The following is a 27,121-nucleotide window of genomic DNA, read 5'->3' as shown; positions in this document are numbered from 1 at the left end:
GAGGTGATACTTGTTCTGGATGGACAGGAGTCAGCTCTGACACACTGAGGAGGGGAAGGTCTCACGATACCCAGTGTTAAAGTGAATCGAACTCGCACTAGGGAAGAAACAGGACTCCCAGGCAAAAAGGACCGCATGAGGAGGTAACGAGGCGCCACTGTGCCAGCAGCTTGTTCCACAGTTCCCAAGGGCCCAGGGACCCCAACACAGGTGAAGGTGCTAAACACTCAGTGCAGACCGTGAGTCTCCGAAGACTAGTTTATTCGGATCCTTGGTCAGTTATGTTTTGGGTCGACTTTTGGTCGAGTCCCATGATGTATTCTGAAATTACACTGAAATACAAAGACCAGTGTTAAAACTTGAAAAAAGTCCCATGACGTATTCCTTAAAAAACAGCTGTGCACACCCAAAACAAAGGACTACTTCACTGCTGCTGCTGCTGCTGGTGTCTCCTGCAGGGTGAAGACGAGGCCTGTGGTGTCTGAGCTTTGACTGTGAAGGTGTCCTTCTTTCATACAGGGTGCTACAAAGGTGAATTTCCCTTGAAGTCCTTGGTTTTAGAGGTAAAATCAACGCTGTTGCACTTTGTATCCACAGAAGCTGGTGGGACCCAACTCCATCCCCAGGCAGCCGGGGACCAGGGGCACTCTTCACTGCTGGCCTGCCCCCGGGCACTCTAAGTGACAGCTCACTTAATGGCTTGTGGCCCAGGCCTGACTTGTCTGCCTGTCATGCCTGCTGCTGCGGGTCTCCTGGGGCCCACAGCTGGGGACACAGACCGAGGCAGCAGCAAGTTTAAGTGAATGCAGAGCTGACCTTCTCAGTCATCTCTTAAAACTCGGCTTCTCCTTTGGAGTGCATGTGGAGCTGCTGTCCTGGTGTTTCATGGCGAGAGAAGGTATCACAACCCATTCTGCCCACCTCACAGAGGCTTGGGCAGGATCAGCTCCCACAGACCCCAGGCCTAGAGCCTGCTGTGGGCACAAGAGTCCCTGAGCTCTGCATAGCAAAACAGTAAATTGGTTACCGAGGCCTAGATTACTAGCTCAGCTACTTGTGGGACCTTGGGCAGAAGGTGATGACCCATGGCCAGCACTCATTGTCCTACAGAATGGCTCCTGAACCTTCTGACACCATCCCTTACAGACCTAGCCTGGACCACTCTCCCTTCCTACATTAGTTTCTTCTGAATAACTCCATCTTTGCAAGGAAACCACTCCCAAGAACTCTGAAGATGCCCTACCCTTCTATTCCTGGCTTCAAAGCAACCTGCCAGGGCCTGTCGGGCCCAGGAATGGGTTAGGGTACCAACTCCCACCAGTCTGCTCAGGAGAGACGGCCAGCAGGTCAGAGCTGGTGCAGCTTCCCCCGCTCCGTGAGCAGTGTCATAGCTATGGCATAGAGGAGGTAGCCTAGAACCAGAAGCAAGGAGCAGGGCAGGGGCCCAATGCAGAACAGAGAAGCCACAAAGAAAGCCATTAGGAGCAGCAGCAGCGTCCGGTAACTGCCCAGGAAACGCAGGCTGAGCCTGGGGCCCCGGGCAGGAGTGGTCGCCTGCCTCCGCCCCACAGGGCTCAGCAGATGTCTGTTGCTCAGGGCTGGCTCGGTGAGGTGATAGCGACAGAAGCTGCCGAGGAAGTCATTCCGGGAGCACAGAGCCGCCATCTGGCCTGCAAACTGAGTAATACACAAGGGCTCAGCAGGCTGGGGACGGCAGAACACCTCTCTTCCAGGATGCCTCGGGGCCAGGTGCTTCCCATGGGCTCATTCTCCACCCAGACTCCCGGCAGGATCCAGCAGGGCCATGAAGGGGCAGGAGCACTCTCTGGAAGCTCTGTCCAGGAGCATCCCAGCTGCCCTGCTGCTCACTTACTCTGCGGTTGATTGCAGAGGACAGCCGGAAGAGTGCTCGGACCAGACTGGTGATTTCATAGCTCCGGATGGGCTGCAGCTCTAAGTCCCCCTGATACTCAATTTCAAACCTTCGCAGACCATTAATGATCTAGAAACCCAGGCAGTGGGAAAAGTTTCAAACATACATCTTTGCGAACAACACGGGCAAGAGGGTGGGGGAAGCCAAGGACAGATCATGTGACCCTTATGTGCCCCTTGTGATAGAGGTGGTAGCAGCGTGATAGTGGCCCGTTAGCAACCTACCTGGTAGCGGCCCAGGGGTGTAAGGATGAGTCCTTCTTCCCCCACAATGCAGTCTGGTAGCTGCTGCTTCCCATTCTCATCCCGTGTGTTCCCCAGGGCAAGTGTGAGCTGGGCCAGCTGGGCTTCACTTAGCTACCAGAGAGAAGAGCTCTGCTCAGGGGGATTTCAAAGGGAAGGAGGGGAGCACTTCACCCCACTGGGGAGTCCCTCAGAGAGGAACTGTGGAGGACGTACTCGGAATATCTGGCGCAGGTACTCCAGGGCCTTCTCCAGGTACTCGTCTGTCTTGCGGACACTGTCCTGACCCATCTCATCCAGGTCATTGCCCGGGTAGCAGCTGTTTGGGTCTGTGGAGCCAAAGCCCAGCCATGACAGGAAGGAACGGCTAGCCGGGCTCTCCGCACACTGGTCAGAGATGGACTTAGCAGTCTGTTTGGCCTGTGTGATGAGCTGAGCAAGGCGCAAGACCTGTGAGGGAGGCACAGACACGGCAAAGGGACTCGAGGGGCCACCAAAGGAGGTGTCACTGCCACTTAGGCAGGGTGGCCCCGGGGAACCAGCTCTGGGAAGAGTGCTCACCCAGAGGGAAAAATGGAATCTTATAATTTACGGTGTGGACGGTCTTCATTATGAGGAAACACTAGCCGTTACTGGAGAGAGGAGGCCTTGGGGCATCAGTGCTCAGCCTTCCTTTCTTCCCTGGTTCATTCCCTGGTCATTGCTTCAGGGACCTCACACTAGGGTGGACCTTTGGCCACTCACCAGGGTCCGGACTTCAGGACCAAACATTGGGGTGTATTTGCAGTCCTGGCCCTCCAGGCTGTAGACATGACTCTTCACCTTGAATGAGGCATCTGTCACAACTGGGGGCCACGGTGACAGGAAGCTGCTGGTGACCGTGAAAAGCCGATGTTGGCGGTGGGGAATGATGAGCTCTGGCTCCAGGAACAGCTGCTCTCCTAGAAAGCAAGCAGCAAGCCAAGGCTGGCACCTGCTCCCCAGGAGCTCCTGGTAGGATTCCAGACCGTTTTCCAGGCTCCTGAGGAGCTGTGACAATGCTGTACCTCCAAGCCCAGGGCTGAAGACTCACCTTTCTGGATCATCTCGGTCAGGTTGGGTTGAGCAAAGACCTTAGCCACTCGGAAAACCATGAGGGCGTTCTTGGGGCTGACCAGGTCCGTGCGGAGCGCACGATTCAGGAAGCTCACGAACAGCTTGGTGTACATCAGCAGGTTTTCCTGGATGAAGGGTGCCCTGGAGACAATGGCAGGATGGGCCAGTCAGGAAGACGATGCTGTAGACCTCTTGTTGGGGAGAGGAACCACACTGGTCCTTACTCCTTACAGCTCACCCTTCCTGACGCCCCAGCCGCTGCTGCCATACAAGGGAGTCCCAGACATTAGGCAGGAGAGGGGTGGAACACCTCAGTCCTCTGGTATGACCCTTCTCAAGAGAGCCATGGGCACCTCAACAAGGACTGCTTGAACAGATGTGAAGGGCGAGACTGGGACCCAGGAGAGGAAAGGCCATAGTAACCCCAACACCACAAGGAATAAGGTAATGGAGACACAGTAGCTCCTCTGTGCTGGTAAGGGTGAAATGGGGACCTTTGGGATGACCATGGAGCCAGGCTAGGCCAAAGCAAGGGGACAGGGTTCCAGGGTCACTCTCTACCCATTCTGTAAGACCTGAAGTCCATCCCGCTCAGCACCTGTCTGTCCAGACAGCTTCGGCTCGAGGGCAGTAGTGTCACGAGGCAGGTGGGCTGGGGGTACTCACCATTTCTCCGACACACACCGTGGCTGGGAATCACTGCTCTGCACCTGCTTCTCGGGGGCATACCTCCACGGCTGCAGGTAACTCAGCCACATCTCCAGGACCTGGTGAGGGACACATGTGCCCTGAGGCCTGTGGTTGTAGGTCAGTGCACTTGGCTTTCAGGCACATCCTTTGGTGGTCTGGACCCAGCTCCAAAGATAATCCATGAAAAGATCTATGTCCTAGTTATAGGGCTAATGCTCAACTTCAATGTAGACGCCAGTAAGTGAGCAGCTCTTCCTACATCCTCCCAAGAACACACTACAGGAACTCAAGTATCTCATGCCAGCCCCTTAGGGAGAGTCGTGGGAGCTGAGCATGGCTCTTCTGTACCCAAGAGCCAACAGAATGACAAGACTCGGCAAGGCTTCCTCTCTAAGGCCTGTGATGCTAGCTCCTGTCAGCCCACCCCACAGGCTGCCAACGTCACGGCACAGAGGGCACCGTGAGGGTGAGGGCAAGGGCAAGGGGCAGTGCTTACAGCTCTGAAGGAGGCGTCCAGAGGCCAGTGACCAAAACAGTGCTGCAGGAAGACATACAACTTCTGCTGGACAAACCGCGGCACAGCAGCCCTGTGGGGACGGGAGGGTCAGGAGCTGTCACTTGCCCAGGGGGTGTACCTGCTCACAGGGGCCAGCCCTGGCCTGTGGGTACACCGTAGGGAACACTGAGCACTCCCTGGGGTAAGATCTGTTTCTAGCCCTGTTCTCCAGAAGAACCCAGGGGTCAAGAACACAGTATATAAGTTCCTTTGAAGTCAGCCTGCCTGCTGACTGAGGTAAGTCATAAGACAGAACAGCAAGGCTGTGATCTCTGGCCAGCCAGCTTTTCTCACTGCACAGGGAGCATCCAGAGTAGTGGTTCTCAACCTGTGGATCACGACCCCTTAGGTCACATATCAGATATTTACACTATGATTCATAACAGTAGCAAAATTACAGTTATGAAGGAACAACAAATAATTTGATGGTTGGGGTCGGCACAGCATGTGGAACTGTATTAACAGGTCACGGCATTAGGAAGGTTGAGGCCTTCTGGTCTCAAACCGGCCAACAGTAGACCTTCATAAAGAAGGGAGACAGAGGCCTAGGAGCCTTCCACATCTACACCCACCTCTTGAACTCCTCCAGGGGGCTGGTGGCATGGGAGTGTGTCGACGGTGAGGCCTGGTCTGGCTTCAGGCTGTTGGCAAAGGCGTGCAGGTGCTTCAGCAGCAGGCGGACCACCAGCACGTGCTCCTCAGTGGGCGTGAAGGACTCCTAGGGAGGGGCGGGGTGTCAAGGCCAGACGAGACCTACAGCGAGCCCCACAGCACCTACTGCTCACGGTCTGCAGCCCACAGGTAACGAGCACCAGGCTGGGCGGGTCACCTCGTGCTGCTGGATCTGACTGGCACCAGCTCACAGCACTGAGGCAGGTGGCCCTGTGCCGGCCCTGCGTGGGCTGGTGAAGCAGACGTCATCAGAGAGCACCTCACTCTCCACCTCGGCAACACCTGGCCCTGCACCCTCAGACACTGCAGCCTGTGCTGGGCCTCAGGGCCCAGCCTCCTGCTGAGCTAGAGGGTGGGAACAGGGTGGGCCACTAGCCCACCCAGGCTTTGGACCCAAGGTTGTCTGGCCACCTCCCAACATGTGCAAAAGGCTCACCTTGCTCAAGTGAGAGTGTTTCTTTTCTCCCCAGTTCCTTCTCCAGCCACAAGACCAGGCCCACCCGGCTGCCTGTCGTAGTCACAGCCAGATGGGGACTCAACCCTGGAGGAAGCCTGGGGGTCACTTCCACCACTGCCAGTAGACCTGTAGTCAGCTAAAGTCCCCAGGACCAGAGTGTTCCCAAGCTTGTGAGGTGAACTTTATACACAACACTAACACAAATCTTCGTGAAAAGGACCTTTGATTGGTTCTCAGCCTCTCTGAGTGTAGGTGGTGCTTGTGGGAGGCAGGAGTGAGTCCAGTCAGGTACACTCCCCCCCCCACTTCCTTTGGACTTTGATGACTTGTTAAGGCGGGCAAAGGGCGTGGCCCTGTGGCACACATGAGCCCAGGAGACCATGCACAGGCTCTGTGTACAGCACTGTCTCCTCAGGCCTCCCTGCCATGAAAATGCCTCCCTGAGGAGCTGGGCACGGTGGCACACACCTACAATCCCAGCCTCTGGGAGGCAGCGATGGGACTGTTGTAAGGTCTAGACCATCAGAGCCTACACAGCAGGCCAGCCAAGGCTATACAACTGAACTGTCTCAAAAATAAAGAACAGAGAGAAAAGGGAGAGAAAGGCCCACATCCAGGTCACACCACACTGCTTGAAGGAGGGCTGCTCTCTTCTGCTCACCTAGAACTTCCGAGGAAGAACACATGACAGTCTACACCCTCTGAAACAGGGGCTCTAACCTAATTCCCACTCCGCAGTGGGGCCTGGGGATCTTGAAGATCACCATCCATCAGGGCTCTGAGCTCAGGAGGGGTCATCTCCAGAGAGTGCCATAAAGCCAGCCTGGCCTCCTGGGGACTGAACCCAGGCCTTGAGCAGGTTTGCAAGATCTCAGCCACTGAGCGGCACCACCAGTCCTGGGCTTTTCGGGACAGTCACACCATGTGGCTCGGATTGGCCTCAGAGGGGCCATCTGCCCGCCTCCTCCTCACAGGTGCTGATCTAGCTGGTCTAGACAACACTTCTTGTCTCCTGCCATGAAGTCGGCCAGCACTAAAGCCATCATGCACCCCTCTGCCACGCTGGACCAGCACTGAGTAACAAAAGCCCTTTTCGTCTTTATAGTTGACTAGTCTGTGAGACTGCTAATAACAGAAAACGGACTGGAACATACAGTCCCACAGACCAACAAATAGTAATGACCATTAGGTCGGGCCATAGTTCCCACTCTTATCCCCTCTACAGCTCCTCTCCTGGCAGCTGTCCTGACATCCTGAGCAGTGACATCAGCTCAGTCCCTCAGCTTAGAGAGCAAACAGCACTGTCACAGGAGCCGCAGCCCATCTGCCCCAGAAGCAAGCACCGCCTCATCTTACCCAGCTTCTTACGGAGGTTCTAGATGACCAGTCAATCTCCCCACCTCTCGTGGGGTTGGGTGGGGGGCTCACATGCTAGGGGGCATCATAGGTGTCCCCAGTGCCATCTGCACTTTCTAATGACAGAAGGATGTGCTCCCAAAGCCCAGGGCATTTCCCACTATGCCCAGCCTCCTCGGGCTCATCTTCACAGCTCCTGCTATGGGGTCTTCCCTGGAAACCCCTTCATTGCCCTCCCATGGGAGCTCCTCACCAGCTGCTGCTTCTGAGCAGGAACCCCACTGTGAGAAGCATTATTATCCCATGCCAGCAACACTCAGTAGCCAAGCCTGGCTTTTGCACCTTTGCTCAAAGTCAATGTCAACTGTTAATGCTCTTCCCCGGGGTATATCAAACACAGCCCTGTTTGGGAGTGCATCTCCACATTCCCACGGTTTCTCACTAATCAGCCAACTCCATTTCCCCAAATCCCTGAGGTCTGAACTTCACTCTACTGACCTCAAATTTGTTCACACATTGGTCATTTCTGCCTAAGCAGGTGGCAATCTCCACGAGGTCACCACTTGCTCTCATTTGCCTCTGGGTCTGTAAGGGGGTGGGACTCAACAGAAGGACTGACAGCCCTAAGGACTCTGGGGGAACCCCAAGTTCTTCCTACTCTCTTGTGATACAGCTGCATCCTTCAGGCTGGGTAACAACTCTGAACAGGGCAGGAGCCACATCACACATAAGTCCTCTGCATAGTAAGGGTAAGTCAGACCACTGTAAGGATCTCCCACAAATCCTGAGAAGTTGAGACAGCTCTACAGGCTAGGCTTAGGAGGAAGATTCCATAATCTATGGCCGGCCAGGCTGTGTGTCTCACATAGCCACATGGCCACACACCAAAACCAGGCTAGCCTGCAGACCTGAAGGGCAAGTCAAGCTGAAGGCTCAATCGGGCCTGCCTCTAACACATGGGTGTCATTTTGCTCAGGACTCCCTCTTAAGGACCACAGCAGACTTCTGGGAGACCCTTACTGTGGCGGCACTATACCAACACACACTCTTGCGCCCACCTTGGGGCAGGGGGAGGGAAGGAAAGGCCAGTACTTGATAGGCGTGGAGGGCCTGGAGGCTGGGTTGGGCAGGGCTGTGGAGGGCGCTGGAGACATTGAGTCGGTAGTGTAGAACCTCCAACTGAGAGACAACAAACAGAAAGGCCAAGAAGAGGCAGATTGGAGGACACGGGGTGGGGAAGGGGGAGGGTAGGAGAGGACAGGGGAAGGGAGATGGGGAGAGAGAAAACATGAGGAGCCCAGGAGAAAGAAAAAAGGAGAAAAAACAAAAAACAAGAACAAAAGTTCATCAGTGGCAATACCCAACAAACTGCCCAGCAGCCCTGGGTCTCCCACAGGCAAGCCCCAGCTGAGATAGATGAATCCTCAAGATCCCCTACACAGCTGTCTGTCAGCCCTCACAAGATCCCCTACACAGCTGTCTGTCAGCCCTCACGAGATCCCCTACACAGCTGTCAGCCCTCACGAGATCCCCAGGAAGTCTTGGGCCACTGGGGCTGCAGGCCTCAGCAGCTCTGAGGTCTGCCCAGTTATTTTTCCAGATGTGTAACTCTGCTCCACTGACCCTACGATGACAACATGTGGTTATAGATATGGTAACAGTGCACATAACAGCCCAGGACCTCACTGTCACTGGGACATGCTGTTGCTACCAAGGCCTAGCAAGGCGAGGCTCAGAAGAGAACCCTCTGAGCCAGGCACAGAGGGACTTGGGGGTGGGTGTACAACTGGCCTTCTATATTATATATATGGGATCCACATGGACTTGACCGACCTAATTTAAGATATTTTAGAAAGGCATCTCTCTGGAATGTGTACACGAGGTTGAGACAGGGTCTTACACTGCAGCCCATGTGGGCCTAGAACTTGCAATTCCTCTGCCTCGGCCTCTGGAGTGCCAGGATTACAGGCACGTGTAGGGAAAACCTTAGGGCAGGACGGGTCAGTTCTGTGCAAGAGCATTTTATACAAGGGAATTAATGATGCACAGATCTGGGAATACCGAGGAGCAGGCCCTGAGGCCGTCCCTCAGGCACTGACTGAGGAAGCACTGAGGACTTCCATGGGTTGACTTGATGAGAAGTGACAGAGACCTTGCCTAGCCTATGTGAGGCCCTAGGTTCAACCCCTAGTACCAGGAGAAGGGGAGAGGGAATCTGTTGACCAAATCAGTAGATAAGGATAGAACAGAACCAATTCTCATACATCTAAAACCCACAAATCCCCTCCATTCATTCATGTTCTCTCCAGTCTACGCAGATGGGCCTGGGCTCAGTCCACCAGGTTGCTCTCTGTCCCTACACTGGAAACTGCCGAAGGAGGGGCGCTTCCTAGCTCCAGCTGGGGAGACAGACTCTTCTCCTTCTTGTCTCTCAGCACAGGGGGCTCCCAAGGGAAGGAACCCCCAAGAACCTGACAGTCACACCCCCCCAGAGGCTAGGGCAGCCCAGGACAGCAGAGGGAACAAACAGCCAAGCCAGCAAGCCTCCCGGCCCCACCCAAGCACCCTCCACCCAGCTCCCTGTGGCACCACTGTCCGCTAAAGCGCTCCTTCATCAACGCACACCCGACGCCAGCACACTCGTGCCCCACCAAGGCCAGGCCCTACCAGCATGCCCGCCAACTGCACGAGAGGAAAGGATGGACTGCCAGACACCGAGGAGCCTCCAGTAAGGGGAGCCAAGGCCCTTCCTCACAGGCTTCCTTTGTGCCAGACCCAGGCTCACTGCAGTGCTCCCAGAGGAACCCCACAGGGCAGGTCCCCTGCAGGCCACAGCCAGCACTGATCCTAGGCACTGGGAGTGAACATGTACTCTGGACCCAGTCTGACCAGATGGGATCTCAGGTGTCAAATTTTCTGCATGTGGCAGTCAGGGCTTGGTGAGGACTGGAAAGGCTTTCTGGAAGGTACAGTCCAGGCCCCGGGAACAGGATGGCGCTGTGGAGGAGAGCAACTTCTGCAGCTGTCTTAAACCTCTGGGTTCTCTGTTCTGTCTCAGTCAGCCAGGCAGCACCAACCTTCCACACACAGCTCACCCACCCAAGGTCTGGCCAAGAGGAAGCAACTGTGGGACAAGAGGGAAGTCCCCTCTCACACAGAGACAACCCACCGACCCTTCCCTCTGACCACGGAAGACAGACTCGTCAGAGGAGACAACCCAGAAGGGCCTTTCTGGTTGGCTCTTGAGGGCAGGTGTGGCTTCCACTCACTGGAAAGACAGCGGAGCGACAGGAAGACAAGCAGCAAAGCCAGCCTGTCTCAGCTAGGTCGAGCCATATGGACAAGGCTGAGCCAGCTGGGGCCTAGGAACCTGGAGAAGCCCAGTACCAGCCTTCTGTGTGCTAGCCTAGAGCATGAGCAAGTCTAGCTGGAAGCAGGAAGGATGTCACAGGCTCTCTGTGGTGCCCAAGGCCCAGGAGGGGTCTTCAGCCTTTCCCTGTCTTCCTTCTCCAACGTGATGCTATGAATGATGGACATCTGGGGGCTCTGCACTTTGAGAGTAGTGGAAGAGTCTCCACCTTCAACACAACAGAATGTTGGAGTCACAGAACTGGCTACAGGGACGCTGTGGTAGCAGTATCCAGGGCTCACTACTGAGTTACAGGACATCCATGTCATCCATACCGTCATCCACGCACTCTTCATTTTAAAGGGAGTGCTGGAGAATTCACCTGGCAGTGACAGGATCAGTCTAGAGTACGGAGGTACAAGCAGCAGCGTGTGTCAGTGCTGCCTGTGTGTGACTCTATGATCTACAAGACCCACCAGGCCACTCACTAACTGAACACAACTGTCTACTCTGACCAGTCCACTGGAGTACACCCAAGGGACACCACCACCAGGAGGTTCCAGGGACTCTACCACCTCCACCTCTCTCTCTGCAAATGCGTGTGCTACCCAGGGAGAAGACAGGGAAAGGCTGAGGAAGAGAAGAGGAGGAAGAAGCAGGCCAGGCCACATGCAGGAGGGTTCCAGAGCCCACACATCACAAATGGCTGCTTGCTGATGCTGTGCAAATCAGAGCAGCAAGCAGGCAGAAGAGGTCCAAGGTCACCGCAGCATGCAGGGCCTGCGCGGGGCCACCGCAGAGCGTCAGGGGCACTGCCAATGGCTGCAGAAAAACTGGACATGACCCCAGTGGACCTAGAGACTTCTCTGTCCCAGAAGACCTGAGGCATTCCCAGGTGGGAAGGGACTGTGCAGAGGACAGACTCAGGCTCAAAGGTCACCTCTTACGTACAGTAGCCGGGTGAAGGGTGAACAATGGGTTTCTGTTTCCCTCCATCAAAGCTGGGAAAAGTAACTCATGCTGAGGACAAGACACAGCAGGCTGGCAAGGGCAGGAGACAGGAGATGGATTAATAACCACAGAAACATACCTTGGCATGAGGGGACTGCATTTTTTGGTACATCTCCAAGGAATAATGATGAAGCCACATTTCAACAAAAACCTGCAAAAAAGGACATTAACTGATCAAATTGTCAACAGGGCACTACACCATTTAACGGTGAAGAAATCTTTCCAACAAATGGTACTGGAAACAGGCTGCCCACGTGTCAAAGAAGCAAGCTGCGAAGAACCCGATCCCACACCCAAGAATGAATGCAAACAGAATGCTAGCCTAAGAACAAAAGCCAAACCATGAAACTCAGAAGGAAACACAGGGGCAGTTTTGGCCATAGCTTCTTTGAAGTGACACCAAAATTTAAAAAAAAAAAAAAAAAAAAAACAGGAATGTTACCAAAAACAGAGCTTTCGTGCAACAAAGATACCTTTACTAGAGTGAAAGCAATCTACAAAACAGGAGAAAACACTCGCAACCCTCCACCCCTTACCTAATAAGGAATTTCTATGTAGAATATATAAATTAAAAAATTTAGCCCTATATCAAAAGCAAACAAAACCAAAGCTGGGCATGGTGACGTGCATCCCTGCACTCAGGAGACAGAGGCAGGCAGACCTCTTCAAGATCAGCCTGGTCTACATAGCAAGTTCCAGGCTGGCCAGAGCTACATAGTGAGACCCTGCCATTTGAAAAAAAAAAAAAAACAAAAAACCAAAAAACCCAGGCCGGTTGTGGAGAGGAAAAAAACAACCAAAACACCCAACACTCACAGTCTAATTAAAAATAAACAAAGGTCTAGAAAAGACATTGCTCCACATAAGATAGACAAAAAGCCAATAAAACATAAAAAGATGGTCGGCGTTGCTAACCATTAGGGAATGTGAACCAGAATGGCACCCCTTCATACCTACAGCAGCCATCGCAGTTCCCATGTAATCTGAGATTACATGCTGGTTAAGGGGCTTGTCTAGAGGCTCTGTTGCTCTCTTCTGAACATGGTGCACACATACATGAAGGAAAAATACTCATACAACAATACAAAGAAAAAAAAGCAGAAAATAATAGACAATACTGATTTCCCTTGTGAAAAAATAGAACCCATGTACTCTACTTGGGTGAGGAGGGGGGCAGCTAGCTATAAAACACAAAACAGTAGTAACCAGAACTACCATGTGACTTCACAATGCTATTTCTAGATACATTATATTCCAAAGATCTAAACGCAGGGGGCTGGAGAGATGGCTCAGTGGTTATGAGTACTTGCTGCTCTTCCAGAGGACCTGGACTCAGTTCCATTCCCAGCACCCACTCAGGCAGTTCAGATCCAAACCTCTTCGGACCTCTGTACTTAAATGGTACATACTCACACATACATATACACATAAATAAAAGTAAAGCTAAATAAAATCTAAAAATAGATAGTTGTACATCAACATTCATAGCACGCTAATATTTCCAATAGCTAAAAAGTTGACATAACCCAAATTATCTACAGATGAATGCATATACCCATATAACAGAGTGTTACTTGACCATTAAAATGAGAAATTTTATTTATTTGCTTTAGAGACAAGGTCTTACTATGCAGTGCAGGCTGGCTTTGAACTAAGATCCTTCTGTCTCAGCTACCTAAGTCTGAGATTACCAGGATGTGCCACCAAGTTCAGCAAAAAGAAGGAAATTCTGATCATGTTACATGAGGACATTATGCTAAATAGAGCAAATCAGTCACATAAAATATTCCACACAATCTAGATAAATCCTCTGGAAACAAGGTGCCTAGAAGTAGTCAGATTAATAGAAACAGAAGCAAAATAGTGTTTCCTGGGGCTAGGAGGAGGGGGAAATAGAGAACAGCAATGAAGGGCTATCTGTTTTTCAAGATAAAATGTGGTTTCACCCTGTCCCTCAAAGCTTAGGGAGCACCGTGGACTATGGGGGCTAAAGGACTATTTGAGCTAGAGGTCAGGAGAACTGGAGTCCAGTTTTCACACGACAGTGACCTCCTAGGGCTACCATGAAAATAAGCAGGAGGTTTCTAAAAGCACAGAAACCCATATTCCACTTGTGTACAAGCGGGACTGAATTCCAGCGCACCCAGTTTTCTCTGTCAGGAGCAACACTGGCTACCACAGGAGCCCCAGAATCCAGCACTGAACAAGCTGATTTTCTCCAGACACTGGGGCGTGGAAGAGGGCAGGGCCACTCACTGAGCCCTGAGGGACTCTGCTGTCCTGCCACTTGTATCTACTGCTCAATGTCTGGGAGCTCACTGCTGACCAAGGTGGAGGTTTTGAGGGCCCTCACCATGCAGCATCATACAGAAATTTCTGCAGCGTATCTAGCGTATGGTGATCACAGGAAACCAAGCCTAGCAACCCAGGACGGTGTCAGAGGGGACAAGGGAGGGCACGTGGAACATACACACAGATGGATCGTTGGAAACTAGATGACTGGTGAATGAATATATCCTGTGAGAAAAGCAATACCGTGGACAAGGGTATCTGGACAGAAAACACTGTCTATGACATTTAGCTTACAAGAGTACATCCGTTTCTCCTCATCTGCTTTCTAAATACCACAGCAAGAAAATGCCATTTAGATCCAGCCCCCAGTTGACTAGGTGTCTTTTGGGGTCTGCCCCACAGGGTGGAAGGTGTTAGCTAAGCAGTTTGTTCTGAAAGAAAAGCAGGGACTGGCCTTTGTTTTTACCTGGAGCAGAGTTTCTGACCGCCAGATCTCATGGGATGCAGGGTCTGCATTCACAGATGTCTGATGAGAGATATGTCGTTTTAAGAGGCTAGTGTGGAGACCATAGGAAGCAAAAGGCATGGCTGGAGTCCTAACAAGAGATACAGAAACAATAGTAAGTTAGGGACCCCTGCTGACACCAAAATCAATGATACCAATAGTCAATTACAACATACTGAATCACACAGTGCCACAAGGTCCATACTGATACACTTGACATCCTTACTATAACCTGTCCTGCTGTGGGATGTTCTGTATGGCAAATGTGTTGCTGATTAGTCAATAAATAAAACACTGATTGGCTATTGGCTAGGCAGGAAGTGTAGGCGGGACAAGGGGGAGAATAAAGCTGGGAAGTGGAAGGCTGAGTCAGAGAGACACTGCCAGCCGCCATGATGACAAACAGCATGGAAAGATACCGGTAAGCCACGAGCCACGTGGCAAGGTATAGATTAATGGAAATGGATTAATTTAAGCTGTAAGAACAGTAAGCAGAAGCCTGCCACAGCCATACAGTTTGTAACCAATATAAGTCTCTATGTTTACTTGATCGGGTTTGAGCGGCTGTGGGACTGGCAGGTGAGAGATTTGTCCTGACTGTGGGCCAGGCAGGAAAACTCTAGCTACACTGTCCACTTAGCAAATTAGATACTAAAAAAAGGGGATGAAATCAGAAAGTCACAACTTATGATATGCTCTATTAATAACTGCGTAATTGAGAATAGCACATGCTAACATAAATGATAAGTTGACATTCTTCCCCACTAAGCCCTTGATCCAGGTACAGAGCACAGATCTGAATTTACGGTAGAAAAACCTGGTTAACATCCTTAAGCACAGACCAAGCACCTGTGACCACTAACGGAGCTCAGGGACAGGAAAGATCTGATAGGACACTGGCAAGAACTTGACATTACTACTGTGGTGCTCCTGCTTACTCAGCCCAAGCTGGGCCTAGGCATGAGCAGATACCCAAGGAAGGGAGTACCTACACCCACCCTGCAAACACACCTAGGGACCTCTGCCAGTCAGGAAGCAGGAGGAATAAGGGACAAAGGGCTACAGAGATGACTTCTGCCCCAGTTGGTTTTTGTCAACTTGACACAGCTAGAGTCATCTGGGAAGAGGAAACTCAATTGAAGAAATGGGATCAGACTGCAGCAAGTCTGTCACGTATCTTCTTGTTTAACAGCTGACACAGGAAGGCCCAGCCCAAGGAGGGCGTGGCAGGGCCACCCTGTGCCAATGGTCCTGAGTGCATTAGAAAGCAGGCTGAGCAAGCCTTGAGGAGCAAATCAGTACACAGCGTTCCTCCATGGCTTCTGCTTTAGTGCCGGCCCCGACTTTCCTCAGTGACAGATGAAATAGACCTTTCCTCCCTACACTGCTTTGCTCATTGTCTGGATCCCAGCACTAGAAACCCAAGACAACTGTGCACAGTGAGCAGCCGGCAAGAACCAGATTCCGCCGGGCAGTGGTGGTGCACGCCTTTAATCCCAGCACTCGGGAGGCAGAGCCAGGCGGATCTCTGTGAGTTCGAGGCCAGCCTGGGCTACCAAGTGAGTTCCAGGAGAGGCACAAAGCTACACAGAGAAACCCTGTCTCGGGGGAAAAAAAAAAAAAAAGAACCAGATTCCAGCCAGCAGACATGGGTGGGGTAGCTGGTGGTGAGCACTGGACAGGTTCTCAAGATCTAATGGCGGCTTGGTAGCATACCAGCTTCCCAAGGCGGACAGACGCACTGTACTTAATCAAGAAGACTGTGAGGCCTCTAGGAAACACAAAGGAATAGCAAATGGTCCAGAGAAGCCAGGCATATCTGTAACCCCAACACTCAGTAGTGGAAACAAGAGGCTTATGAACTTGAAGGCAGCCTAGGTTGCACAGTGTGAGCGACTGGACAGGACAAAACAAACAGAGAGCCACAGCTGTGTCAAAAATTTGGAAATCCGGGTTAAAAAGCTTATGAATGTTCTATCTGGCAACTTTTCTGTAAGTGTGACATTACTTCAAAATGAAAGTTCAAGCAAGCCACAAATCAGGCCCAGGCAATCACTTAGCGTCCCAATTCCGCCTTGGAGAAGCCCTCCCCCGCCCAGGTACAGCACTACCAGGGTATCAGGGTCAGGTCACCAGCCAACACCACCTCAGCACCTCACCTCCCAGGTCTACCTCCGTATTCTGAGGGCATCTGCCCACATGGTGAGTTTCCGATGAAGGCATGCCTGGTATGCACATACCAGCAGACATGGCTGGACCAGAGTCTGCATCAGTGCCTGCCTACAGCCTCCTAGAGCAGGCAGCACTGGGTCAGTGAGTCAGGGAGGGAGCAGAGAAGCTCAGACAACTCCTGCCAGGGCAGAAGGGTTCCTACGGAGAACCACCAGGAGGCTCTGGGCAAAGGGCCATCAGAACCTTAGCAAAAGCAGCTCTCCTCTCCAACTTGTGCAGTACAGCATCAGGCTTAGCTTGTGGCCCGGCACAAAAGGCTTTCCAGCCCAGGCTCTCCCCTTTGACGGATTCATGTGATCATCTCTTCTGAACACAAGGCAGTCCTTCCCCTCCACTCCATTCACTGCTTCGGTAAGACTCAGACCCCATCTGCAGTGAGGGCTACTCCAGGGCAAGGCCTGTCAATGAGGCCAGAGACAAGCTTAACCCTCCTGTCTTTGTTAGGGCCCGGGACGTTGAGAACTGGACCCCAGAAAGGTTGCGGAACCTTGGACACAGACACCAACACTTGATTGGGCCATGCCATCGATGAGGCACTCCCAGTAGGAGGACCAGGTCTGAATGGTCAAGACAGCCTTACCTGGGGGCTGGAGAGGGGCTGGAGCCCCCTGGACTGGAAGTGAGTGGTGGAGGCACACTGCCTTCAGTGGGCAGGAACCATGACAGGTATCTGTCCACCAGGATGAAATAGGCACAGTCTGAAGTACGGACATGGAGGGACATAGGCAATGGCTAGAAAAGCAAAACTGTTATTAGTGCTGTGAGCACCATGGACGGGCCCTGGCCCCACTGTGAGATCTGCACAAGCCCCATGCGGAGGTGTCCCTTCTGTACCTTTTGAGAGATGAGGCTCAAAGCAAAGAAGAACATGTAGTATTCAAATGGGTCTGATGGCAGTGTCAAGGGGCAAACGTGGAGGCAGCAGCCCACCTTCAACCTCCCACACCTGGGGCCACCAAAGGATACTGAGGGCCAGGTTCAGGCCAAGGCCTCCGGTGGGAGGACACTGGATCTTGTTGTGGTACAGAGGACTGTCAGGGAGGACATTCTCCTGGATGGACGCCTTCACAGGGCCCTGCAAAGAGAGGCAGGTTGGTGGGCAATCACCAGCACAGCTGTTACAGCCTTCAGGGGAGCTGCTGAGGCAGACACCAACACACGGATCCTGCTTTATGGGTACAGGGTCTGACCTCTGGGCAGGGCTGGATTTAAAATTTTTCCTCTAGTCCTCATAAAGCTTCACACACACACAAGGGTAAGAACTGGGTGTTTTGAGTCCTACCTCCTTCTGTTTCTCACACCTCCTCACATCACACTGCAACCTTCCCTGAGGTCTGCAGCCAGTACAACAGTCTCCATCACCAATTTGTAACGAGCTTTTGAAAATGTCACCACTGGAACTTCTGAGCTGTGACACCTCTAGGGCCCTGAAAGGCTCCCTGCCCACTCACAGCACAGCCACCCGTCCGGGCACTCCCCAGTGTTGCTCACCACCACAGCTTACTCACAGGAAGGAAGGAGACAGGGAAGTCAAAGCTATAGTCTTCAGCTTGAAGCTTATAAACCAACTTCATCATGGGGCCACTGAACACGAAATTTAAAAAGGAGAGGAGTCTGTCAGCATGAAGCAGTACTCAGCCCTTCTCAAGCAGGAAACCCACCTACCTTGGGTCTAGAAATTCCATTGCTATGCTGTACTCCACAGGGCTCACACGCCCCTGGAGACATCGGAGATTCCAGCCAACAAGGACACCATCCAGGCTGCCAAAGATGCTCTCCACCAGCCATGGGAAGATGGCATGCAATTCCTGAAACAGTACACAGTGAGGCAGCTGGCACGCTCACTGAGGACCAGTGCCCATTCCTGTCTCAGTTCCAGTTTGCACCATATACTACCTGCCTGAGGTCACTGAGACAGACCCACAGAAGCTCTGCTCAGCGGTGAAGAGCTGTGAATTCTTCCACTGGCTTCATGTAACACACCAACCTTAGATTGGGGCCAATTAAGTCAGCCTTTGACTGAAATATGTTTTAAGATTAATTTTTATTATTTTAAAAATTATGTGTATATGTATGTGGGTGTGTGCTTCACCAATGTTTTTGTTTTGTTGAGACAGAATCTATCTACGTAGTAGGAGGGCCTTCAACTCATAGAAATCCTCCTGCCTCAGCCTTCCAATTGCTAAGACTGTCAGTGTATACCACCATACTCAGCCAAGTACAGCATTCTTCAGGGGCTGGAGGTGTAATATAATGACAGAGCGCTTGCTTATCACATGTGAGGCCCTACATTCAATCCCCAGTATCACAAAACACTAACAACAACAACAAACAAAACTCCAGTGGGGACAGAGAAAGCTTAGTCAGTAAAATGTTTGTCGCACAAGCCTGAAGACCCGATTTTGATCCCCATACAAAGACAGAGGTGGCACATGCTCATAATCCCAGTGCTGAGGAAGCAGAATCCCTGGGCTTGCTGGCCATCCATCCACCTAGCCTAAACAGCAAGGTCCAGATCCCAGTGAGCCCTGTCTCAAAAAACAAGGTGGACAGCTGCTGAGGAACAATACCTGAGGTCGCACACATGCACATGTATACCTGCGCACATACACATATACACAAACACAGGTGTACCTCACACACATGAACACCATTCCCCAAAAACCCTTCTGCTCTTAACAGACATCTATTAAAAAGGAGAGGGGTTTTTTTGTTTTTTGTTTTTGTTTTTTTTTTTCCGAGATAGGGTTTCTCTGTGTAATTTTGGTGCCTGTCCTAGATCTTGCTCTGCAGACCTTGAACTCACAGAGATCCACCTGGCTTTGCCTCCCCAGTGCTGAGATTAAAGGCGTGAGCCACTGCCACTCAGCTGAGAAATACTTTTTAAAAAAAATCAAATCACTGAAATATAACAGCAGTATTAATTTGTTGTCCAGGCCAACTTTTTGGGCTCAACAATTCTAAATGTGTATTTATATCAGAGTTTTCAATCTTAGTACTATGGATATTTGGGGCTAGATACTTTGTTGTTTCTGAGACAAGGTCTCAAGAAACCCAGGTGGGCCTTGCTGTGTAGCCTGGCCTTGAACTCCTGATCCTCCTGCCTTCCAAGTGCAGAGACTACAGTATGCATCACAATGCCAGGCTTTAGACTGGATACTTTGTTGTTGAAGGGAGCTGTCCTGTGTGTTGTAGGATGTTTCTAGCATTTCTGGCTTCCATCCACCACAGACACATTAAGGATTATGGGAGATACCCAAAGAGAGTTGCAGGTAAAGCTGTACCTTGGCTGGAAAATCTTCAATGACTTTCACCAAGTCTTGGCAACGCTGTGCAAAGGGCTTATTTATAGAGTCAGCTTTCAGGGTAGCCTAGAAGACAATGTGAAAGAACCGTAAACAGACTTGCCACACAGCGTCTGCAAATAGTCTGCTTAACCAGAAGGGAAACGCAAGCATTGGCTCCAGCACTTCACGCATCAGGGGCTGCATCAAAGGCCCACGGCAAGCTTCTAGAAGAGAGAAGCTATAATTCTACACCTTTAGACCAAAAATTCTCATGTGCTCTCTTAGGCATCCTATTACTTCAGAGTGCTGCCATTATCAAAAGGAAACTGACTCCCACTGGCCCACAAGTAGGGACAGGATCCCTGTTGTACGGGGGACCCTTCCTCAGTTCACAGGTGTTGAGTTTATACACAGGAGATACAAACTCCCCACCTCCTCAACCACGATTGTATCACTGTGATCCCCAGTAAGAATGGCCAATAAACACAGAATATAACACCTCCCCCCCCCCCCCTCTCTCTCTCTCTCTCTCTCTCTCTGTTTTTTTGAGACAAGGTTTCTTTGTGTAGCCCTGGCTGTCCTGGAACTCATTCTGTAGACCAGGCTGTCTTGAACTCACACAGATCTGCCTGCCTTTGCCTTGTGAGTGCTGGGATTGGTGTGCACCACCACACCCAGCCACCTCTTTTCTCTCAACCAGTGGACAGAAACTTACTAGAGTTACCACCTTAAAAAAATAAGGCAGCTGGGTGGTGGTGGCGCACGCCTTTAATCCCAGCACTCGGGAGGCAGAGCCAGGCGGATCTCTGTGAGTTCGAGGCCAGCCTGGTCTACAAAGTGAGTTCCAGGAAAGGCTCAAAGCTATACAGAGAAACCTTGTCTCAAGAAAAAAAAAAAAATAATTAAAAAAATAATAAAATAAAAAAAAATAAAAAAATAGGGCAATAATGTAATTGTATTATAAACTCAAAAAAATAAAAAAAAAATCACGGGTTGGAGAGATGGCTCAGAGGTTAAGAGCACTGACTGCTCTTCCAGAGGTCCTGAGTTCAATTCCCAGCAACCACATGGTGGCTCACAACCATCTGTAATGAGATCTGGTGCCCTCTTCTGTATACATAATAAATAAATCTTTAAAAAAAAGAAAAATCACAAACACAAAAAAAGGTAATCTGAAACGACAGATGGTCTCTGCCAATTCAATACTCATCAAGACAGCAGATAAGCCAATGAAACAATCACTCAGACAGAAAACACGGAGATCTGCTGAAGTCATGGGATGTGAGGATAACACACTGACTCCATGGAGAAATGGCCTCTGGGCAAACAGAGATCAGGAGGTACTAGACTTTCAACAAACAGGCTTGGACCAAGGATATCTAATACCTTGACCATTGCCAAACAAGAAGGGACTGCATGGGACCTGTCTCAGAGAGGCAGAGATGACCATTAAGGCCATGGGCTAAGCCAGTTGGCTCCAGAGGATATACTAAGGAAGAATATTCCTTTTTTCCTTTCCTTTTCTTTTTTTTTTTTTTTTTTTTTTTTTTTTGAAACAGGGTTTCTCCATATAATAGCCCTGGCTGTCCTGGAACTCACTCTGTAGATCAGGCCTCAAACTCACAGATCTGCGGGCCTCTGCCTCCTGAATGCTGGGATTCAAAGTGTGTGCCAGCACTGCCTAGCAGGAAGAATATTCTTTTTAAAAAAAAAGCCAGGTATGGTGGCTCACACCTTTAATCCCAGCACTCCAGAGGCAGAGGCAGGTGGATCTCTGAATTCCAGGCCAGCCTGGGCTACAGAATGAGTTCCAGGACAGCCAGGGCTACACAGAGAAACCCTGTCTTGGAAAAAAAAAAAAAAAAAGTCTATGAAACTATCTTCTGGGACTGAAGTGAACAATTGTCACCACTCACACCTGCCTCACACTCTGCTTTCCCAGCTTCACAGTCTAACACTTAAGACAAACCCTGACAGGTAGCAGTGGCCCTCTATTTTTCACTGATAATTACTATAATTATTAGAATACTGTATATGTACAAAGAGCTTATGCATCGTGCCCATTCTGATATATATTCTTCTCACTCTGGAAACAAGGAAAACAACATTTGAATCAACTCTTGCTTTGTTTTCCTATTTTCACTATGTAGCCCAGGCTGGCCTCAAACTATTTACGCTCTTCCAGCTTCAGCCACCCCAGTTCTGGCTGAATCAACTAACTTGGTGAATGAGAAAATGAGTTCAGAGATTGAATGCATGCAGCATCCTGCACTAAGAGAAGGCATAGTAAGTATTCTAATACTGATTTTGGTATTGTTTCCAAAAAACAAAAAACAAAAAAAAGCACAGAGAGTTTTTCAAATCAGCTGAGTATGGTGGCACATGCCCATTATAATCCCAGCAGTTGGGGAACTAAGGCAGAAGGAACTAGACTTCAAGAGGCCTGCACAGTCAGGTGTGGTGGCACACGCCTTTAATCCCAGCACTCATGAGGCAGAGGCAGTCAGAGCTCTGTGAGCTCAAAGTCAATCTAGTCTACATGGCAAGTTCCATAACAGTCAGAGCTACACAGAGAGACCCTGTCTCAAAAACCAAAAAACAGAGGGCAGCAGGGCTCTATAGCAAGACTCTTTGTCCCCTAAAAATGAGTCCTTCAAATCAGCAGAGAGAAATCCTACGTCCCTTGCTACAGAGCCACCACGGCAACACTTCAAAGGCAGCTGACACTTACCAGGAGGAAGCTGGGCTGCTGCAGGTGAGGGAAGGCCATTGCAGCCTTGGGGAAGTCAGAAATGGCCGCCTTAGGGAACCACTGTGGAAAGACAAAGACAGAATCTCCACATCTTCTACACAACCGATTATACAATTTCACAATGCCCAGGAGAGCAGGTGTTGGACTCAGGACAAATCACACTGCATATTCCTTTGATTTCTAAAATGCAACACTCACACAGACCACAGATGCCAGCTTTGGAGCTAGCTTTGTGGTGGCGACTACTTGGTAATGCTTATACAGCACTTGCTAGATGCCAGGATTGGCTTTAAGGGCTTTCCATTTATTTCCCTATCTAATTCCCAGTGACAGGCAGCATCCTTAACCATCCCAAGATTCTTCTTCCATGGATATTCAATCAAACACTGTTGTAAAGAAATTTTTTTTTTTTTTTTTTTATTTATTATATATACAGAAGAAGGCACCAGATCTCATTACAGATGGTTGTGAACCACCACGTGGGTGCTGGGAATTGAACTCAGGACCTCTGGAAGAGCAGTCGGTGCTCTTAACCTCTGAGCCATCTCTCCAGCCCTGTAAAGAAATTTTAAAGAACCAAGTGAAGTACAATGTTGGTGGACTTTAAGAAACAAAGCAGAGCTCAGCTAGAAAGTCAGAATCTCGAAGAAACTAGAACTGAGAGCTACTTGAAAAAGCCTGGAAGCAGATTCCTCCCTGCAGATTAAAGCAGATCTTGATTTGGCCCTTCTAATGCCAATTTCCTTTCCTTTTCTTTTTCTTTTCTTTTCAGTCGGCCAGGACCTGTGACCATGTAACTAAGAGAAAGCAAATACAAAAGGTGCTAAATTAGGAATAATAGAAAGTACATCGGCACAATAACCCCACGAGGCTGACACAAATAAGGAAACAGGTAGAAAACAGCAAGATTTCTCAACACCAACCAAGATTCCGGGAAACTCCTTAAAATCTGAAAGAGAAAGGCAAAACATATAACATGCTCTTTGCAACAAATGAAGAGCAAGTTCTAGGAAGGAAGCCTTGAAATGGCCACCAAAAATTGGGGGCTAGAGAAATGGCTCAGAGGTTAAGAGCACTGGTTGCTCTTCCAGAGGTCCTGAGTTCAATTCCCAGCAACCACATGGTGGCTCACAACCATCCATAATGAGATCTGGTGCCCTCTTCTGTCATGCAGGCATACATGCAAGCAGAACACTATATACACAATAAATAAATAAACCTTGGCTGGCGGTGGTGGCGCACGCCTTTAATCCCAGCACTCGGGAGGCAGAGGCAGGTGAATCTCTGTGAGTTTGAGGACAGCCTGGTCTACAGAGCTAGTCCAGGACAGGATCCAAAGCTACAGAGAAACCAAAAAAAAAAAAAAAAAGAAAGAAAGAAAGAAAGAAAAGAAAAAAGAAAAAAAAGAAATGGCCACCAAAAATTAGGAATAGCTCTGCAGCTTCCTACCTCTCTGTCCCTGTGGTCAGAAATACTAATCATAGTTAGAAAGAGCAGAGAGGTCCTGGCAGTGGTAGTTCACACCTTTAATCCTAACAGTCGGGAGGCAGAGGCAGGGGGATCTCTGTGAGTTCAAGGCCAGCCTGGTCTACAGAGGGAGATCCAGGACAGGCTCCAAAGCTACGCAGAGAAACCCTGTCTTGGAAAACAACAAAAAAAAAAAAAAGAAAGAAAGAAAGAAAAGAAAGAAAGGAAGGGAGGGAGGGAGGGAGGGAGGAAGGAAGGAAGGAAAGAGAAGGAGGGAAGGAAGGGAGGAAGGAAAGAGAAAGAGGGAAGGAAGAGGAAGGAAAGAGAGGGAGGGAGAGAGAGAAAAAGAGAGAGCGCGAGCAGAGAGGAAACCTGCATTCCACTGATGGACTAGTGACATCTTTCCTGGCAGAGCTCTGCCCACTACAGGGGTAAAGGTATCCACGTGGGAACTGGAGGTGTGTGAGCAGAGAAGTTGAGCAGTAGGAGCTGAAAGCAGTTGCGGTTTTGAGAGGAGACCACCAATCTTTGCCATTTGGCGAGAGAATCACTTCCCAGTTTTTTCCAATTCTTAAACTAGTATCAGTTTCAGTGCTAAGGAAAACTTGAAATGTTTCAGTCCTGACCCACATTGCAAACGACTCCAAAATGATCAGGGCAACATAAAATTGTGGATTATTTGTTAAGGACAGAGCTCTAGAGGAGACAAGCAACGCTCACAGAAAGCAGGCAGCTGAAAGTGAGGGCCGGAGATGTCAAACGTGGGTCTTCCCACGAAGAGGGCAACGACTCTTGGCCACTTGATTTTAGACCCTGCCAGCCACGCCCCGTGCCGGTGTGCATGCAGTGCCAAAGGCATTCGCTTCACCCGACCCCTCAACACCCACTTTCTTCAGGCGCTGCTTCCAACTGTTTTTGAGGTTTCTAACTACTGCGAGTCAACGCTCTCGGGCCACGCTTATCGCGCCACAGCCCAGACCTCCTTTGGCTTCCCGCATTTGTTGATCACAACTGTTCTATACGGCGAAGTTTCGGGACTCGGAAACCGAGGCTCGGAGAAACCAGAAGGTAGAACCTGGACCCATGCTGAGTTCTACGACCAACATCACTAGCTAAGCCCAAGGTTCAATTGTCACTCCAAGTCCTCCCTCCCTCAACGCCCGCATCGAGCGTCCATCGAGCCCCTACCGGGACCGGCCGTGCGGACCACGCAGGCAGGCGGCGGAAAGGCATGGCCCGGGCGGGAGGCGGGAGGGCGCAGCCGGGCCTCCGCTCCCCGCCGGCCCCGCTCAGGGGCTGCCCGAAGGCCCGAGTCCCACGGCTCGAGGAGGAACGGAGCCGGCCTCGGAGGGGACTCGAGGAAACCGCACGGTTCGGGGCTTCCTCGCGCGCGGCGCCCGCCACTCACCTGCCGTGCTGATCGCACAAACCTCGAGCCTCTCAAAAATTGAAGCCGCCATTCGGCCACTCGGCGCCGAAATGTCGTCATCAAGCTGCGCCGGGCGCCACGCCCCCTTGGCTTGGCGGGAGGTCTGAAATGCGGAGGATCGCGAAGGGATACCCTTCAAGAAAAGTAGATGAGAGGCTCGCAAAGGGATACCCTTCAAGAAAAGTAGGTGAGCCGAGCGGTGGTGGCGCACGCCTTTAATCCCAGCACTTGGGAGGCAGAGCCAGGCGGATCTCTGTGAGTTCGAGGCCAGCCTGGTCTACAGAGTGAGATCCAGGAAAGGCGCAAAGCTACACAGAGAAACCCTGTCTTGAAAAACCAAAAAAAAAAAAAAGTAGATTAAAGGCAAGAACTTTGTATACATGACTTCACCGGCACAGAAACAGCCCAGAGAATTAAAAACGGGACTACATGACATTAAAAAGTTTCTACAAAGGAAACTAAGTAGAGGGAACAGCCAGCCTAAAGAATGGGAGAAAATCTTTTCTAGCTGTACTTTGGGGGAGAGGGCGATATTAATATCTAGACTGTATAAAGAACTATGAAAATTAAGCACCCAAACTACCAATCAATAAATAGACAAATATGAGCAGACAGTTCCAACAAAGAAACACAGGGCTGGAGAGGTGCCGCCCAAAGGACCCGAAGGCCCACGTCGGTGTATGCAGTAAACGGGCGAGAATGTAGGTGTGGGCTACCAAACGCGAAAGCAGATGTCAAGAGAGGAAGAGGATGGTGGTACCAGAGGACACACGCGACGTGAAAGAGGAAAGGGGACTTCAGGAGTGGAAAGTACAAGTGGGGAGAGGAGTGAGAAGAGCAGGGAGGCGAATCAACAAAAAAAGCCATTTTTAAAAATCTTCATACTTTATAAGCTAATTAAAAATTTAGAAAGCCGCCGGGCGGTGGTGGCGCACGCCTTTAATCCCAGCACTTGGGAGGCAGAGCCAGGCGGATCTCTGTGAGTTCGAGGCCAGCCTGGGCTACCAAGTGAGTTCCAGGAGAGGCGCAAAGCTACACAGAGAAACCCTGTCTCGAAAAACCAAAAAAAAAAAAAAAAAAAAAAAAAAAATTTAGAAAGCCGTTGGTTAGAGCCCTTAAGGAGTGCTTCAAGTAAGGAACCTGCACAAAATAGGCAATTACGTGCAATCATGAATACCCGTCATCCAACAGGCATTACCAAGTACCCAGGATATGCCAGGCATGGTTCTGGGTGTTGCTACCTAAGCGAGTGGTCTATCAGGGGTCTGGTCTCCACACAGCGGACAGCTTTCCATCACACTATCCCCATGCCTAACACACTGCCCTGTGCACACTAGGAGCTCAGCACAAGTCAATCCGTCAACTATATAAAGTCCTTCGGGGACCCCCCTGCCCCCACCCCAGCCCCTCCCCCCCACCCCCACCCCACCCCCACCCACCCCACCCCACCCCACCCCACCCCCCGCCCTCCTCGCCGGAGCTGCCTGGCTGGGACCAGCGAGGACCCTGCATGAAAACGAGCGGCCAATAGGAGGCGCTGTGGAATCTCCGGGCCACGAGAAGCCAGAGGGATGGAGGGATGGGGTAGTGAGGTATGAGTGTTTTGCGTGCGTGTATGTGTGTGCACCACGTGTGTGCCTGGTGACAAAGAAGGGCAGAAGAAGGCTTTGGATTCCCTGAGGCTGGAGTTACAGACAGTTGTGAGTTGACCTGTTGGGGCTGGGAATCAAACCTAGGTCCTCTGGAAGTGCTCTTAATCACTGAGCTGTCTCTCCAGCTTCCTCCCTCCCTTCCTC

At 50.8% G+C, this 27,121-nt stretch overlaps 1 protein-coding gene across 5 annotated transcripts; it reads right to left on the bottom strand.

Moving 5' to 3' along the window:
* Positions 1–244: 244 nt before the first annotated feature.
* Positions 245–25,364, bottom strand: Smpd4 (sphingomyelin phosphodiesterase 4). Of its 5 annotated transcripts, none has more exons than XM_059277060.1 (20): positions 25,305–25,364; positions 22,409–22,489; positions 19,675–19,761; positions 18,056–18,198; positions 17,899–17,974; positions 17,357–17,465; positions 17,225–17,277; positions 16,971–17,122; positions 14,120–14,249; positions 11,441–11,512; positions 8,094–8,180; positions 5,089–5,234; positions 4,457–4,547; positions 3,937–4,037; positions 3,248–3,411; positions 2,920–3,116; positions 2,392–2,625; positions 2,158–2,289; positions 1,874–2,002; positions 245–1,677 (listed from the first exon to the last, which is right to left on the bottom strand). In XM_059277060.1, the coding sequence occupies exons 2-20, from the start codon at positions 22,445–22,447 to the stop codon at positions 1,348–1,350; spliced, it is 2,472 nt and encodes an 823-aa protein (XP_059133043.1). In that variant the 5' UTR covers positions 22,448–22,489; positions 25,305–25,364; the 3' UTR covers positions 245–1,347. The 5 variants fall into 5 exon arrangements, with proteins under 5 accessions (XP_059133043.1, XP_059133041.1, XP_059133042.1 ...); XM_059277058.1 differs by lacking the exon at positions 25,305–25,364 and adding an exon at positions 25,085–25,229; XM_059277059.1 differs by lacking the exons at positions 8,094–8,180; positions 25,305–25,364 and adding an exon at positions 25,085–25,229.
* Between the last annotated feature and the right edge of the window lie 1,757 nt (positions 25,365–27,121).

This window comes from Peromyscus eremicus, chromosome 12 (assembly GCF_949786415.1).
Source record: "Peromyscus eremicus chromosome 12, PerEre_H2_v1, whole genome shotgun sequence".
Lineage (NCBI taxonomy): Eukaryota > Metazoa > Chordata > Mammalia > Rodentia > Cricetidae > Peromyscus > Peromyscus eremicus.
Note: the sequence above shows the minus strand (reverse complement) of the source record. Positions and strands in the feature narration are given on the sequence as shown.

Coding starts and splice junctions, on each gene's coding strand:
- Smpd4 (XM_059277058.1), bottom strand. CDS start 25,129: ATGCCTTTCCGCCGCCTGCCTGCGTGGTCCGCACGGCCGGTCCCG. Junction 18,199..19,674: donor TTGAAGATTTTCCAGCCAAG/GTACAGCTTTAC, acceptor GTACTGTTTCAG/GAATTGCATGCCATCTTCCC. Junction 3,412..3,936: donor CGGTGTGTGTCGGAGAAATG/GTGAGTACCCCC, acceptor CATTGTCTCCAG/GGCACCCTTCATCCAGGAAA.